Genomic DNA, 18,181 nt, shown 5'->3' on the forward strand with positions numbered 1-18,181 from the left:
CAAAACAATTAACCACTTGCTCTAAAAGCTCGAACTGATAGAGCTTGGCGAATTAATCCCTTAATCTCATTACCCGAGGCCTAAATCCATGGGTTAGGTCCTCGACCAAACCCTCCTCATGGGCCCTAAATTCATGGATTCCTCCACCTCACATGGGCCCCAAATCCATGGGTTTCACAGGCCACCCACCCCAAGTGTGCCCCCGCATCCCACTGGCCACCCCACTCAAGCCCAGTGTGAAAATGCCCTTGCATTTATCACTCCCGATGAGGAGTCTCGAATACAAGACCTTCCGCTCTGATACCAATTTGATGCATGACAATTAACCAATTGCTCTAAAAGCTTAAACTGATAGAGCATAGCGATTTAATCCCTTAATCTCATAGCACAAGCCCCAAATCCATGGGTTAGGTCATTGGCCAAACCCTCCTTGTGGGCCCCAAATCCATGGGTTCCTCTGCCTCATAAGAACCACCCACCTCACATGGGCCCCAAATCCATGGGTTCCGCGGGGCACCTCGAGTGTGCCCCCGCATCCCACGGGCCATCCCACTCGAGCTTTGTGTGAAAATGTCCCTGCGTTAATTCTTATCTATCCAAAATTAAACTGTCCAAAAAGGGACAATTTGAAATTTTCTATACATCCAAAAACACATTGAATCTATGTCTGACAATATAAAAATCCTCAAATGGGCTACTGATTATTATATACTATAACAATAAAACATTAAAAAAATTAATGTAACTGATTAAACAATAAGAAATTAACAATAACATTAACATTAATATTAACAACTTAACATTGACATTAACAATTTAAATAATAAATAAATAACATTAACATTAACATTACTTTAACAATGGAATATTTAAAATCACATAATTGATAAATGATGACTAACAATAACATTAAGTCATTTACAATCTAAATTCTAACATTAATCTATATAATAATATCAATATATTATAATATATGTAATTTATATTATATTTATACAATATGCATCATCCATTCATCCATCCAATTATCTATCACATCCATGATCTATCTATCTATCCAACCAATCATTCATCCATCCCTCCCAAGTCACATCCATCCAACCAATCATTCATCCATCCCTCCCAAGTCACATCCATCCATCCCTCCCGTGTCCCATCCATCCAACCATCCAACCAATTATCCATCCATCCATCTCTACAAAAGTTTTAGGGTTTATATATATAGATTTTTTTATATATAATATATAATAGACTGTTTAGGATTTTTTTAATAATAATATATAATTGCGTATAAATATAATATATAATATATGGTTTACTGTTTAAGGTTTTTTTTATTTAGTAAATAATATATATTTATAATATATAATGCAACGACTAGCAATCAAGCCGCCAGCCATGGACAGCATCCAGGCCGGTTTGGCTGAACTATCAAATCTCACAACAAAAGGGTGGGGGAGATCACAAAGTTCGATTGTTTACCGGATGTGCAGGAGAGGACAGGGGAGATGGGTGAGTAGAGACGGACGGCAGCAACGAGTGAGCAGAGACGAATGGTTGGACCAGCAGGGGGGGTATGTGAGAGAGGGGTAGGGTTTTTTGTGGTATTTATACCGTTTAAACCAAGTCGAGTCAAGTCAAACCGATTCAAACCGAGTTCGAGTTATGTACCGATTCGAGTTGAGTCGAAATCGGACCAGCTTGAACTCGGCTCGAAATATTTTCTAACTAAAAAAATTAGCTCAACTTGGCTCGAACTCAGTTTCAAACTAATTTAAATTAAGCTTTTTCGAGTCGAGTCGAGTCAAGCAAGTTAACCGAGCTAACTCGGTTCGTGTACAGCTCTACTATCCACCCACTCGCGCAATGTGTAAAATTGGATCAGGCGACATTCAGATGGTGGGGTTCCTCCTATGATGATGGGTTGCACATTTGTCTTCTGTACGAAAGGACTTTTCGATACAGATAAAATGAAATGAGAAATAGATTCTTATAGTTGGTCGCGAAGAACAGTTACGAACACCTTTCCGATTAAGGAATTGAATCCAACGTACAAGCATAGACTCAAATGACTAGCTACTTGGTTAATGCTACGGATTACACTATATAATGTAAACAGTGAGCTAAAAAGTAAAAGATTACAATATGGAATATAATTTGCTCAAAAGGGAAAGTAAATGATTACACTATGGAATGTAAATAAATGGGTAAATTGAAATGATAATTGAAAGATAGATTTGGTTTGTTTGGATTGGTATGAGACGATTTTTCTTGTTAAATTCTTTTACTATTTATTACCTTAATTTACTCATCTAGATCATTCCCACATTCTGATGGTTACTATATCCGTTCACTACTACTTGGCTTTATAGATGCTTCCCACATTCTGATAGTTATTGTAACCGTTTAGCACTACTGCCTTCTGGAGGCTTTAGTGTCACCTATCCCAGTAACCACTCCAGTCTTTTTTGCTGACTCGATAGCATTTCACTCGGCCGCTCGATCGAGCTCCTGAATGATCATCTATTGCTTGATCGAGCTCTTAGATGACCATCGGCCACTTGATTTGCCTTCTGCAAGACCATCGGCTACTTGATCGACCTCCTGGATGACCATCAGTTGCTTGATCGACCTCTTGAATGGCTATCGGCTGCTTGGTCAACTGCTTAGTTTGCTTTTGAATTCCTTCCAATTGCTCCTCGCCTTGTAATCCTATTAGTTATGATTCCATAAAATTGACTTCAAACATCCCTGAAAATCTTTAACTTGCAATACCTTTCCATTGGTATAATATGTATCCTAAAATTGATGAGGAGCCGTCCAAACGTGAGCCCCGTGATACCAAAATCAGATTTATCGAATGACGGTAACCGCTGATTAACGGACACATTTCTTTGTTGAATATGGACAGTCCACTAGATGTCCACCTATCGGCCAACTTACAATGTAACTGTGGGCCCCTATTTGGACCGTTTAGTTTAGATAATTCCTTTCCATGTGTAGGACTCTCAGTGAGTGCATATGAGCTATTCCTGTCCGCCAGAGTATCAGGGTTTATATTTTTTTCAGAGAAACTACCAAGACAGTATGGTAACGGATTTTCAAAAAATTAACGGTTCCGTACTGATTTTTACCGGGCGAGTCTAGAAACCGCATTTCAAACTTCAACCGAAATGAAAAAGCTTGCGTCACTTTGGTACCGATAAGGGAAGCCTTACGTTCGCTGACGTGGATGGAACGATTTCATGTAAATGAGATCCACCCCGTCCATCAGGTGGTCCACCCTGTGTTCTGACCGTTAGCCAAAATTCAGACGGATTCAATACTTAGGTAGCCCACGCCATGGGAAAAGGTACCCTGTTAAAATCGTCCAAATTTCTTGTGGGGTCCACCTATTTTTTAAATTCCATCCAGTCCATTCATCTGACTTTTCACACCAGGAAGAACGGATTTTCCCAAAATCAGGATAATACAAAATTCATGTGGACTACACTAAATGAATTTAGAGTTTGAGGCATACTTTGTGCCGTTCTGTGGCCCACCTAAAGTATTTTATTTGAATCAATTTAGAATAAATATTTATAATGTGACTACCGACATGATGGACGGTGTGGATCTTATGCACGTGCATCCCATGTAGCGAGCAGATAGGCACATGTCAGGCCCACTAGCGGGAGGGGTAATTTGGTAATTTCGAGTTGACAGCAACCCCCTCTCTCTTCAACCGAGAGTAACCGGTCATCCAGGAGAAAAGAAAGCATATAACCCGTAAAAGCCGGTAAAATAAGAAAGGCTATAAATAGAGCAGATTCGTACCGTTTCTCGCTCCTGTTTTTTTCTTTCCCTTCCCTCCTTCAAAACCTTCCATTTTCCGTCCTTCACGCGGAAGTTTTCCGAAGGAAATTCGACAAGAATATCCGGAAAAAAATCTAAATTTTCTGGTGTTTTGACAAAGGATAGCGAAGTTCGGAGAGGTTTCTTCTCGAATTTGGTTGAATTTGCAGAGATTTGAAATCTCTTTTGCTGCAAACGGTGAAAGATAGGAGATCGGTGTGTTTTGAGGACGAGTTTCGAAGATCAGAGGCTTTTGTCTCAAATCTGATCAAATTTTCAGCAACGTAAGATATCTTTTGCTGAAAATCGCAAAAGATTGGATGTTATTCGTCATTTGATGAAGAATCACGAAGATCAGAGGCGTGTTTTTTTTTTTTTTTTTTTTGCAAATCCGTGTGTGTTTGAGATATCGTCCGTGAAACCAAAAAATCTATGTTTTTCACCTTTTGACGAAGAACTGCAAATGTCGGAGAGGTCTCCTCGAGTTTGGTCGTATTTGCAAAGATTTGAGATCTCTTTTTGCTGGAAATGGTGAAAGATCAGAGTTTTCTGTGTTTTGACGAATAGTTTCATAGATCAGAGGCTTCTTTTCTCAAAACTGCTCGAAGTTTTAGGAATTTAAGATATTTTTTTGCTGAAATTCGCACAAGATTGGATGTTCTCTGCCATTTGATGTAGAATCACGAAGATCAGAGGTATTTTCCAGTGAATTTGTATGTATTTGAGATATCTTCCACGAAAGATCATAAACATAGGATGTTTTTCATCTTTTGAAGAAGAGCTGCAAAGATTGGAGGTTTTTTTCTCTTTATTTTTCAGAAATTTACAGAGATGTGAGGTCTATATAGGAATAATATCAGCGATTTAATATTTCTAGTAATCTGATGGAAATCAGAGAGTTGTGATTTTGTAATCTCGATTGAGCACTTCTGGTTTTGAATCTCCTCACCATGGGAGTGGATTACTACAACATCTTGAAGGTGAACAGAAACGCGACAGAGGAAGACGTCAAGAAAGCATACCGGAGATTGGCGATGACATGGCATCCAGATAAGAATCCCATCAACAAGAAAGAGGCAGAGGCCAAGTTCAAGCAGATCTCCGAAGCTTATGAAGTAAGTTATCAGATCGACTCCATTGCGACTTTGTTCGAAAAAATCTTGAAATGTAAGATGGTTTTTATGAGGGTACGGTGCCCCCCACCCCCCATATTGCATCCTTAGCTTGATATGAATCAATCATGTTCTCATTATTACCATTTAGAAGCCTTGGTCTTATAATCATGTTTCATTGATGATCCTGACCTTTGAATCTTGGATTTGAATATGAGCCATTAAATATTCATCTTCATACACAATCACCCCAGATAGCATAGCTCTTAGATGGTAGAAACTGGCCCCTGTATGGTATGGCGGCACCGTGCCCTAGCAAAACCCCATAAGATTACATGGAAGGACTTGCAATGAGTTTCTTAGCTGACATGGTCATAGTATGGATTCATATGAAATGTTTTGGTTTCTGTGATGCATTTTGATAATCTGCAGTTGGAGGATTCTTTCAACTTTTACCTTCTTTAAGGTCTTGAACAGAGTGTAACTACCTTCCAATCAAAGTTTATTTTGGTCTGCTGCCTTCCTAAGGTAGGGCCCACCATGAATGGTGAATATTAGTCAAGATGGATCCCATCCTGAATCCTATGCCCTAAAATCCTCTATATGCAACTATTAAAACTACAAAAACAGTCAAAACAGATGTAACAAGAGAAGAGTCCGATTTACACAAACTACTACTTTATGGTAAACCATCCACGAAGTATGCATGCACACCAATTGGGTTATCCAAAATGCAGGCCCGTTAATGCAAACTTGAAAGGGGAAGCAAATAGATCAAAGAAAAGAAGAAAGAGATTGTGGAAAAGGGCCTAACAATTCTCTAGCCAAATGCTAGAGACTGTGAATGCAAGACTGTGAGCAAGCTCAACAGTCCTATATTCTTAAACTAAATATTACTTCCCCCCTTCAACAACTAGTGTAGAGAAAATAAGAAATTTTTCACAAAAAGAAAATATTGTTCAAGTATTTTATTCCATATGGCCTAGGCCTTATTTATAATCAATCCTTACAATCTGCAATAAAAACTATGGAATGTAAAAATAGAATTCCTATCTAACAAAGATCTAAAAAATAGGAAACTATCTAAATAAGAAACCATTTAAATAAGAAAGTACTTAAATAAGAAAATTCTAAGATTACTTCTTACCTAATATAAAGATATCAAGGAAAATTACCTAATGTAAAGATTTAAAAGCAATGGAAAGTAAAGATATTTCCTAAAGTAGAGATTTGTCTAAAATTGAAAAGTGGGCCCTTTCTTGTGCACATGTGCGGAGCGTGCATGTGTGGGATGTGAGGCAATAGCATCAATTTCCCCTGGCTTGAAAAAACTCAGCTCTGTCGAGTTAATGGCAATCTACTCCTCATAGAGTTCCAAGTTGATGCACTTGAAATCATCTGTTGAAATCCACATGTTGTCGAATCTCGGTCGGCCTTTTCATTTGACAAGAAACTTCCGATACCCTCCTTGGTGTGTGACAACTATCTTATCATCAAACACATCTTCAATAATTTCTTTAAGCCGGCATGGTACCTCGAGTATCTGGATAGCATGTTCTTCTCTGCTCTCATTTGCAAGATGTACAGGATAAACCGTAAGATCTTCCACATTAAAAATGGGGTTGATCTTCATTTCGGGTGGAAGCTCAATTAGGTATGCATTGTCACCTAGTTTCTTCAAAATATGTTAAGGACCCACCTTTCTGGAGTGGAGCTTTGTATAAGAGCCTGTTAGAAACCTCTAGGCTTGAGCCGCACTATGACTCTATTTCCTTCTTGGAATTCTACAGAATGTCGTCGAACATCTACATGTCCCTTGTAATTTTCATTACTAAGGGTGATTTTTCGCCTAACTTCCTCACATATCTCCTTAACATGCTGTGCAAAAGCTTCAACTTCTAAGCTCAATCGAGTCACAATAAGAAGTGAGACTAAATCAATAGGTTGTTGAAGTCACATACCTATCACAATTTTGAAAGGAGAGAGTCATGTAGTACACGGTTCACAGAATTGTTATAAACAAACTCAGCTTGTGGTAACACGATGTCTCATGAGCTAATGTAGTCACCAACTAGACATGGAAGTAGATTCTCAAAACTACGATTGACGAGTTTAGTCTACTCATTTGTTTGCGGATGATAAGCACTTGAGAACTTGAATTTAGTTCCCATCTTATACCACAAAGTGCTCCAGAAGTAGCTCATAAACTTGACACCACAATCAGATACAATCATTTTGGGAACACCATGTAGACGAACCACCTCTTTGAAAAAAATGTTGGCAATGTGCATGGCATCTAATGTCTTCTTGTAACGGATAAAATGAGTCATCTTCAAGAACTTGTTAACCATAAAATAAATAGAGTCATGGCCATGTTGAATCTTAGTGATGTAGAGCGGGTCGTAGACCTTTTTCTTGGCACGGTTGAACTGAAAGAAGCTCAAACAGAAGCGAACGTAGTCCATCAAATCCAGGCCCGATCCTACGTAGGGCATGACGTAACTGGGACCCAAGCACATCCGATTTGAAGAAATTCATTCCAAATAGGGAGAAATTGTCGTTCGAAGAGTGAATCGTAAATCGACCATAACTTTTGATCCAAGTATCATTGCAGGACACACAACCTCTCAATTTTTACTGTAACGGTCCATCCGGTGTCAATTGACTCTGATAGCAGGTCATGTCGGTCCGTTTCACAAGAAAACACTTCCTTCCTATTCAAAACTACGATTTTAGGAAAAACTAGCTATTTTTAGTAATTTTTATTTTGACATATCTCCTCCATTTTAGTATATACAATCTTCTTAGGAATTGCTTGTAATCATGCTAGGATTCATCTGGCACGATTAATTTAAGACTTTTTATTTTTCAAAATTTTACTATTTTGGGTAAATTCTATTTTAGTCAAATTAGGACTCTTAAATAGGGTTTTGCTTCTTTTTTTTTTTTTCTTTATAAGTGATATAATCAAGAACTCTAAGGATTATTGAACAATAAGATTTCAAATTTTCCTTTTTAATCTTGTGGATTCAAGGTTTTGCCTACATGAGGAAGACGGTGATATTTCTCCTTACGCCCTTTCCTGCATCACTTGGGCAATCCTAGAACGAAATCCATATCAATGTCTTCCCATGAAGCATCTGGCACAGGTAGTGGGATATAAAGACGTATTTTGCTTATTACTTTTACCCAACTGGCACACTCGACATCGACAAACAATAATTCCAACATCTTTCTTTAAACTTGGTAATGATGGGACATTTTCACACCAGGGTCGAGTGGGGTTGTCTGTGAGATGCAAGGGCACACTCAGGACGTGTGGCTCGTGTGATGCAGGCCCTATCCCTGTGAAGTGGGTGGCTTGTGTGAAATGGAACCTATGTGACGTAGAGCCCTCGAGGGCGGTTTGGCCGAGGTCCTAACCCATGCGATGTAGGGCCTACACTGTGAGATAAAGAAATTAATTCGTCATGATTTATCAATTCGAGCTTTTAGAGCAAGTGGTTAATTGTCCTGCATCACTTGGCCAATAAAAATGATCCTCAACTGGGGCTATCAATTTATCCGTACCAAAGTTACCACTAAGGCTAACTAAACGAAGCTCACGTATAATAAGCTCTCGTAAGGAGCATTTAGAAAGACACGACCTCATATTATAATAAATTTTAAGGTACCAAGTGCATACGCTAGCAATGAGCGTTGAAAATACCTTCCTAAAATCATCATATGCGACGGTCTATTTTCGGCTGAGGGCGTTCGGTACTTTATTTTCGATGTTGGTGCGATGTCTTAGGGCCTGTTTGGATGCCTGTAAGTTCTTTTAAGTTGTAAGTGACTTACCTATAAGTGACTTACAGGTGAAAGTTACTTACAGGTAACCTGTTTGGATGTAAGTTGTAAGTCACAGGTAAGTTACTTTTTCTGTTTGGATACCCTGTAAGTTACTTACAGATAGAAAGCTGTATATTTACATCGAGCATATCTTAGATTGGGGAATCGTTCTAAAATGTTATAATCATATAAAAAAAACATGGGATCAAATATGTTATTTTGTTAAGCCCATCAAGATGAATATTTGAGATAATTATTAAGCTAAAACAATCATCAAGTGGGATATAAAAGTGGGCCCACGAATTTAAAAAATCTATAATATAGAGTAATAACTCAATTTAAGCATTGAGAATAAACTTAAAAACATTAATAGAAAATCTAGTAATTAAATTACTTGCATTCCGACTGTGCAATCTGATGTAATTTCCAAGGGCTAGCGCATCATCAATCCCACTCTATCATCAAAGTTTTTCTCGTTCTCTAATGAGGAGTTTGATGCTCAGGATCTAAGAGATTCACGAACACTGATGTAGATCGTTAAATTACTTGCATTCTAACTGTGCAATCTAAGAGATTCACCAACACTGCGAGTACATCACAGGATCACCAACCACAGGCCACAGTGAGACCAACCAGATAAACGATCTACAGGATCACCAACCACAGGCCACAGTCCTTGACGATTTCATGGGATGCTGCATCACATGGTCCGTTTGGATTAGAGGCCCATAACACGTGTGAAAAAATACGTAGGTGCGTATAAGTGACTGTTTGGATGCCAGCATGCCTTATAGCACGCGATCCCTTCCGTTTTCAAAGGAGAAAAAAAGGGTAGATGAAACCCTACCGTTTTAGGAGGAGAAGAGACGGAAGGCAGTAATTGCAGCGAGAGATTGCAGAGATGGAGAGAGATTTGGTGGGTTGGTGCGTTTCTCCCTCTTCCCCTCTTTTTAAAAATCTAACCGTTGAGCCTGTAAGTGACTTACAGGGAAGTGACTTCCCACCCCCATCCCCCTGCGGTTTTTTGGTAGATTTGCCTGTAAGTGACTTACAGGTTGTAAGTTACTTACGGGTAATTTTTCTCCCCCAAACACCACCTGTAAGTAACTTCCCTGTAAGTAACTTCCCACTTACCCAACTTACAGGCATCCAAACAGGCCCTTAGGTTGAATGTAAACTCTTGAAGGTAAGCACCGTAGATAACAAGCCATGGAGGAATTGCACATGAAATCCCTTTCGCAACTATAACAGGAAAATACTGATTATATTTAGATTTTTTATTTTTTATTTACGCAAAGAAAATTGTTGAATTTTCATTAGTAAGATAATATCTCACTGAGAAATTCCACGAAATACGATTTATTTTATTTCCAAGTATCTCACCCATTTGCTTTAGGTCTTGAGCGATCCAGAGAAGAGGGCTATCTATGATCAATATGGAGAAGAAGGCCTTAAGGGTACGGCCCCACCCGGTTCCAAAAGTGGATTCTCAAGAAGCAACACTACCAGAGCGAACGATTCCCAGTTCAGTCCTCGCAATGCGGAGGATATCTTTGCTGAATTCTTTGGGAGGAGCCCCTTTGGGTTCGGTTCAACAGGCCGTTCAAAGTCCACGAGGTACCAGTCAGACAGCGGAATCTTTGGGGGTTTTGGTGGGACTAGCAACAACTTCCAATCTTACACTGAAGGGGTTGGGGTCAGTGGGGGAGGTGTGCCACGCAAGCCACCCCCTGTGGAGAGCAAGCTACCATGCAGTCTCGAGGAGCTCTACAGCGGGTCAACGAGGAAGATGAAGATCTCTAGAAATGTCATTGATCCTAAAGGGTACGCATTCCATTTACTACGCCTATCTTTCTTCTCATGTGTTTGATCTGTTAGCATTCTTCAAGGTAAAAGCAACAAAAGAACAAGTTTCTTTTGCGAACAAGCTTGTGAAAAACACCACTCCAAACCTTTTTTAAAAAATTACAAAAATAATAAAAAGATACTCCAGCAAGTTTCTAGAAAGTCGGATTAGCTCATGGAAGTCTGTATTAAATGGATAATTTGGAATTTTCCAGCTAGTTCTTTAGTATTTGTTGGAAGTGATACAACCACCCTCCCATACATTGATACACCCAAAGTTAGGAGATTTGACATGAAAAGTCATGAGTTCCAGATTGACTGTGAAATGAATTGGGATGTCATTTGCATTTCAAGAGAAGTTTCTGTATCAGTATTGCCATTTCTTTTGGTCAAAATTTCAATTCTGAAACCATCTTCAGTTTTCAGGATTGTATTAAGCTTTGTACTTCCAATCTACAGACTTAATTGGATCTGCTCTGGAATGTTTCTGCCTTACTGCTATGAAGAAGCTGGAACTCTTCCTCTTTGATGGAATAACCCAAGACATTCAAAATCTTTCCTTAGATTCCACTGGAAAATCGAAACAATGGGTACAGATTAAAACGAGTAAAACGCAAAGGAGGAAAAGGTTCTCCTAAGGTTTCAGGATGTGACAATGAACAGGCCCAACTCTACAAAGCATGCTAGCATAGTCACATGGTCACACTTGTTGTGATGATAATGGTTGAAAAACTCGATTCAATTTAATATCCATCCAGGTGAGGTTAACTTGAGGACTCGAAAGTATTCACATGACTCGATATTTAATAATAATTAAATAAAATATAGTGATAAACATTTAGAAAATGTGAAGTGTGTGTGTGTGCGCACGCGCGCGCGCGCGTACGCACACACAAATGCTCTCCTAGGAACTGATTCTCATAGGAACTTCGTGAGAACTTCAGACACGTGCATGGGCACAAAATTCGGATTGTCCACTAGATGAGTCACCTCGTGAAACCTCCTAGGCTAACTTTTTGGCCCAATCCAAAAATCTGGTGGGCCATAGCAAAGTGGAAACCGTCAGGCCCTTGATTTGCTTCTCACTTTGCTATGGCCCCAATCCAAAAAGTTAGCTCTAGGGGTTTCATGAGGTGACTCATCTAGTGGACCGTCCAGATTTTGTGCCCACATTACGTGTCAAAAGTTCTCATGAAGTTCCTGTGAGAACCGGTTCTTAGGAGAGCATTACTCTATTTGTTTATATAAAGTTAAACATCAAGTGCCGTGCACTGGTTAACGTTGGTTCTCTTAGAAAAGATGAGGGTTCAAATCTCTCCCGCTTTTTTGAGTTTTCTTTATAAATTTAAATTTATAAATAATAATAATAATAATAATAAATAAATAAATAAAGAGAAGAAGAAGAAGAAGAAAGGGATGGGTGACTGACTTGGCTTGAGTCGTTGTGAGTCACATCAAGTTGACCGATTCAGTGAGTCGACTTGACAAATCTCTCTCAAACTCGGTTGAGTCACTCTGAAGAGCAAGTTTCTCACTGACTCGGCTCGAAATCTCACCTAATAGTGCTCTTTTTCTTTTTATCCATTAATGTGTTTGCCGCAGTTCCAATAACAGAAAATGTCTGCCACCATTCAAAAATTGCGGCAACTCATCTTCGTATACATGTAGCATACATGCCACAAATCTACACCACCAAATTGTGGAACCCTTTCGGAAAGGAGAACAGACCAAAATCCATACTATCGTATTGATCCGAAAAATGTACACTTCATTTTAACTGATCTGAAGAATGCATATATGTTAGATTACCTTGGGAAGTTATGTGGGGCCTTGCAGGGAGGAAAGGGATCTTGGGAGGAGATATCAGTTGGCATCATCAAAAACTCGAATAAGAATGCCATTACAAGAATGTGAACAGCTTGTCATGAGACTGATGAGTTCCAAGTAGCGGTGGATCTTCACCAAGAGTTGGCATTGAACCTCACCTTCATGCCCTTGCTATAAATTAACTGCTAGTGTGTAGGATGAGGTCCATTGGTGCATGTTGTTTAAATTGGAAGTCTGAAGGAAGGCTCTGGCATGTAGAGGCTTAATAGTAGATCCAAGATATACTATTTGCAATGCAACTTTAACATGAATAGTTTTGGAGGCAAGGCTTTAATAGAGATTCCTCAAAGCAAATTATTTCTTAGCTTGGTCTATTCTTCAAGCCAATTGATAGATCGATTAGGAGAATCCCAATAGAATTAGAGCTAGGTGCATGAACACAACTATTCAATTGAGAGTATTGGGAAAGTTAGCAGGAAGCATGAGCAGATGATGTGATGCAAAGATGAAAATGTTGAGATGGATATGTGAGAAGTCTTGGAAGGACAAAATTAGAATAAGGACATTTGAAGCAGCTTGCAACTAGTCCCAATAAGAGATAAAATGAAGGAGAGCGGATTGAGATGTTTAGCCATATGCAACGAAATGAGAAGATAGATCACAAAAGGAGGGTACTTTGATTAGAAATGAAGGGAATGAGGGGAAGGCCAAAAAAGGACTAGCATCAAGGTGGTGAGAGGCAATTTGAAGGCTTGTTCTCTTATAGGGCATAGGGTCATAGAGTAATTGGAGAAACAAGATTCACAAAGCCAACCTCAAATAGTTGGGACAGTGTTATGACGATGACAATGATAATTTTCTAGTCGTGGAAAATACATTTCGACAAAAAAGTAAAAGGCATAGTTTGTAAAAACTACCAAGTTTTGTGTAAATGAGCACTTGCATTATAATTTTAGGGAGTTGGTATCGAACCACTTGAACAATTTTCTATTTTTGGTAAGGAAATAGTACAACATTATACCCATTGTATTTCGAAAGAAGAATGGGTATGTACATCTATTAATGAGGGTCTATGTAATTTTTTTGAGAAAAGGACAAGGCCGATGAATATACAAAAGGAAAAGAAAATTACAAACAAAAACCCTCTACAACTCTGACCGACAAACAGGAAAATGATCAGATGCTAATACATAAGCTGTTTGAGCCCATTCCATCACATCCAGTTTTGTCCTATTGAAGACATCCGAGATGCGCCCCCTATGATTTATGAAGCAATGATTGTTTCTTTCCAACCAAATGTTCCATAATCCTGCCAGCAAACACAAATGCAAATTCCACTTCCCCACTTTGCCCTTTCCCCCTCCATGCCGAGCAATGAAGAACCGATCAATCGAACTTGGAGCAACCCATACTAATCCAAACAGAAGAAAGAAACCAGCCCAAACCTTTGAGGCAAACGGACAATGAATAAAAAGATGGTTCACTGATCCTCATCTTGAAGACATAGTAAACACACATTCGGAATAATCATTTACCGCTTTCATAAGTTATCCACTATAAGGACTTTATTTCTACCCACTAACCAAGCATAAGCCGCCACCTTTGAGGGAGCACCATACCGCCAAACATGTGCTGTGAGACACTCAACTTGCTCATGTTCCTCTTCAATCATCAAATAAAAGGATTTAACCAAAAAGGAGCTGGACTTTTTTCCTTTAATCATACCATAGAATCTGATTCCAAAATGGTTGGATGACAGTTAGAAAGCAATTCTAATAATCTTACCAACTCATCCACCTCATCATCATTCAAATGCCTTCTACACAGAGGTTCCCAAATGATTTCACCTCCATGAATAGAGAAGCAACGATCGACCAGGAGATTAGATTCTGATGCTATTCATGCTAAACAAGGAAACACATCCTTCAACTTTTGATTCCCCACCCACTGGTCCTCCTGAAAGTGAACATTTTTCCCATCTCCAATAGAAAAGCCTACCCCTTCCCAAACCCTGAGTCTTAGACTCTTAGTACACTTACTGATCTCCATAATGATGAAGCCGTAATCAAAGAAGAAGATTTTGTTCACCTACCCCCTTCTTCCAACCCATATTTTCTACCCAACACCACTCTCCAATAACTGCCCTCCTCAACCCAAATCCTCCAAACCCACCTTCCCAACAATGTCAAATTCCTTACCTCCAAACTTCTCAAACCTGCACCCCCTTGAGACAATGGTTTACACGCATCTTCTCATTTTAGAAGATGAAATTTATTGTTCTCAGCCACCCCTCGCCACATCTTCCCATTTTAGAAGATGTAAATATTGACTCCATGTTTTTATAAATATCATGCATGGCGGCTGTAAATAGTGACCCCATGTTTTTATAATCATATGTGCACTATAATTATATAATACAACTGTACAAGCTATAATAACAGCCTATTGGGCTTCAGTAGTAAATCCCAAGCCTGGCCAAGAATATTTGTAGGCTTCTAAAAGTTATGCCTAAGACCATCCTTATGGGCTGTAAATTCAAGCCTAAGCAAAGCCCAACATGGGTCAGGCCTTAGAACTTAAATGCCCATTGGGCTACACACATCCTACTTTTCATCGACTCCTTGCTACCACCTCCTAGTGTCGTATCTTTGGTCTCTGAAGTCTTTATTATTTGTCCAGAAAAAGCTCATGCGTCTTATCTAATATGGAACCTTGTCAAGCAATAAGCATGGTTGCAGAGAGGAATCGAACCATCTTGCTGGCAATTTCTCCAATGATTCGGATCAATGGAGGAAAGAGAGAGAGAGAGAGAGAGAGAGAGAGAGAGAGAGAGAGAGGTTGCAGATCTGTGTCCACACCAGCACATCATTGGACCTGGATGGTTTGATGGGTGCTGAACCTGAAATGGAGCTTTTGCTGTTTGATCCCTCTAAGGGCCCGTTTGGCCGGTCGGATTGGAAGGGATTGGATGGTATTGGAAGGGATTGGAAGTTAAATCCCGGGATTGGCCTCGGGTGCCAAACAGAGTCGGTGATCTGATCCCAATCCCATGGATCTTAAGACAATCTACTGACAACACCATCATTACCTTTAAATCCCATCCAATCCACCCTAATCCTTTCAAATTTGCCTGGGACGTGTTTGGTTCGAGGGATTGGAAGGGATGGGAAGGTTTAATCCTGGGATTGGCTGGGCATGCCAAACAGAATGGATATAGCAATCCAGGGATATAGCAATCCCATGGATCTCAAGACAATCCACTGACAACACCATCATTACCTAGAAATCCATGCCATCCACCCTAATACCATTTAATCCCTTCCAATCCACCCGGCCAAACGGGCCCTAAACACTATCCAATGCCATTAATCTACAGTCTAGACTAAGACTAACACTCAAAAATAAAATAAAAATCACAGAGGCTTAATCCTCTACAAACATTTCAGAAAAGCTTTTCCTATAAATGTTATTCACGTGCGAGCGAAGGTCATTTAACTCTGTGTGGGGTCCACCGTGTTGTGCATATGCCATCCAACTCACACATCAAGTGAGTCCCACCATGATGGGATGAACCAAAAAATCAGGTTGATACAACGGGCCACACCATAGAAAACTATGGACAGCCACCCAAAAACTTCTAAATTCACGTGGTAGCGCACATGATGGTCATGTCGGCCTTATTTTTGGGGAGTCCTTTCTTGGTTTAGGCAACCCTTCTGGACAGGTTAGACTCCTTAAAAAAAACCAATGGGCCCCACTAGCAGAGTTGTAGAATAAGCTTTTTCTACAAACATTGTAGAAGATGCAGCCTCTAGAAAAACCATAATCTCAATAAAAGGTTTCAGTAATTATTCTAACTTGCACATGGTCCTCATCATTGATTGTGGCAATTTAAAAGGCTAAAGTTTCAAAAATACATGTTATTAGCACATGACCATGCACTGCAAATATGTGCACGGCAACTATCAATTACATCAGTCTTATTTACACTTCTAGCAAGATGTGTTACACATGATTCGTGTTTCTCTTACTATTTTTTTTGTAATTCTTGGTATGCAAAAACATGCAGACAGATAGTGCCGGAAACAGAATTTTTAACTATAGATGTGAAGCCCGGTTGGAAGAAAGGAACAAAGATCACATTCCCAGAGAAGGGTAATGAGCAGCTGAACCAGCTTCCAGCAGATCTTATCTTTGTCATTGATGAGAAGCCTCACAACGTGTACACTAGGGACAGCAACGACCTCATCGTTGACCAGAAAATATCGTTGGTGGAAGCACTGACAGGAACTTCAGTGCATCTTACAACACTCGATGGTCGCCGTCTGACAATCCCTGTGACGGACATTGTCAGCCCTGGATATGAGCTTGTGATCACCAACGAAGGGATGCCGATCACCAAGGAACGGAGGAAGAGGGGAAATTTGCGGATCAAGTTCGACGTGGTGTTCCCAGCAAGATTGACGGCGGAAAAACAGGCAGGTATAAAACGCATCTTGGGAGGCTGATGATGATATTGATGATATATAAACTGTATGATGATTTTTTTTGTTCACCATGGGTGTGTTTGGATGCACTAATTGGATTGACTTGAAAGGAACAAAAAAATATATATATCACAATTCAATTCAAATTTGCATCCAAACGCAACCAAAGTCACTGCATTTTTATTTTATTTTATTTTATTTTATTTTGGTTCTTCTACAATTGTTTCATTTTTTAAAAATAAATAAATTTAAAAAAATAATAATAATCAGTGTTGTGTACCACCCGTTTTTGTAAGCAGTTGTCCTTGAAAATATCCAATATTTCTCCCGCCAACATGCTACATGTGCTGGGCGCCTTTTCCATGGAGACACTAGGCCCCACCTTGAAGATTACTCGTCTTGAAAATCCAGCTGATCCACCCATTGGATGGGCCACACCTGTATGTTGAGTCAAACTGTCGGCTGTCCATTTGTCCATTGATTCCAGCAGTGTGGCCTACCTGATGAACGGAACAAGCAGACTTTTTTGCTAGGTGGTCTTCATAGTGGGGCCTACTGTTTGCATGATACAGATGTCCTACATTAGGACCTTGCATGAGAAGTTGTCATACCTTGTATTACAACCGGATGTAGGTGATCAGTTTCCTTTTATGAAACAAAACTTGGGTGTTTGGATAGACAGAAACCAAAACATGAACATGGAAAACAAACGTGAAATCCTCGAGGAATGGAATAGTGCAGGTAGGAACAACAATTCCTTTGTTTGGCTTGGAGTGTAGTGTTTCATAAAATTTCTAAAAGGTCAATGGTCAAATGGTAAGAGTTGTCTCTCATAACATATGAAATTTTCATTTGACAGGTTTTAAGAAATCAATATCCACATATATATATATATATAGAGGCATGCTCACCTACGCACCTACGCACGTGCGCACCTTTGCACACGTGTCATGGGTGTCGAATCCGAACGGTCCATAAGATGCGGAATCCCATGAAACCTTAGGGGGTGAATTTTCACCCTGATCTAAGATTCTGGTGGGCCATAGCAAAGAGAAATTCAAATCAAGGGAAGAAACCTTTTGCATTTTTCATGGCCCACCAAAGTTTCGGATCAAAGTAAAAATTCATACGAGGGGGTTTCATGAGGTTCTACTTCATGTGGACCGTTCAGATTTGCAAGATTCATCAGATATGATGAGTTCTCAAAAAAGTTCGTATGTACTACGTACGAACTGGTTCGCAGGT

The 18,181-nt window shown here is 39.5% G+C and overlaps 1 protein-coding gene across 1 annotated transcript; it reads left to right on the forward strand.

The window, feature by feature from the left end:
- The first annotated feature begins 3,849 nt into the window (after positions 1-3,849).
- Positions 3,850-17,120, forward strand: LOC131254999 (uncharacterized). Its single transcript, XM_058255702.1, has 3 exons — positions 3,850-4,949; positions 10,174-10,601; positions 16,519-17,120. Exons 1-3 carry the CDS (start codon positions 4,785-4,787, stop codon positions 16,955-16,957), a joined length of 1,032 nt encoding a protein of 343 aa, XP_058111685.1. The 5' UTR covers positions 3,850-4,784; the 3' UTR covers positions 16,958-17,120.
- The last annotated feature ends 1,061 nt before the right edge of the window (positions 17,121-18,181 follow it).

The sequence above is a fragment of the Magnolia sinica genome, chromosome 1, assembly GCF_029962835.1.
Source record: "Magnolia sinica isolate HGM2019 chromosome 1, MsV1, whole genome shotgun sequence".
Classification (NCBI taxonomy): Eukaryota; Viridiplantae; Streptophyta; class Magnoliopsida; order Magnoliales; family Magnoliaceae; genus Magnolia; species Magnolia sinica.

What these genes read in the sequence shown, in the direction of transcription:
- LOC131254999 (XM_058255702.1), top strand. Translation starts at nt 4,785, where the DNA reads ATGGGAGTGGATTACTACAACATCTTGAAGGTGAACAGAAACGCGACA. An exon ending in AGATCTCCGAAGCTTATGAA is followed by an intron (nt 4,950 to 10,173) that starts GTAAGTTATCAG and finishes CATTTGCTTTAG; the next exon opens with GTCTTGAGCGATCCAGAGAA. An exon ending in AATGTCATTGATCCTAAAGG is followed by an intron (nt 10,602 to 16,518) that starts GTACGCATTCCA and finishes AAAAACATGCAG; the next exon opens with ACAGATAGTGCCGGAAACAG.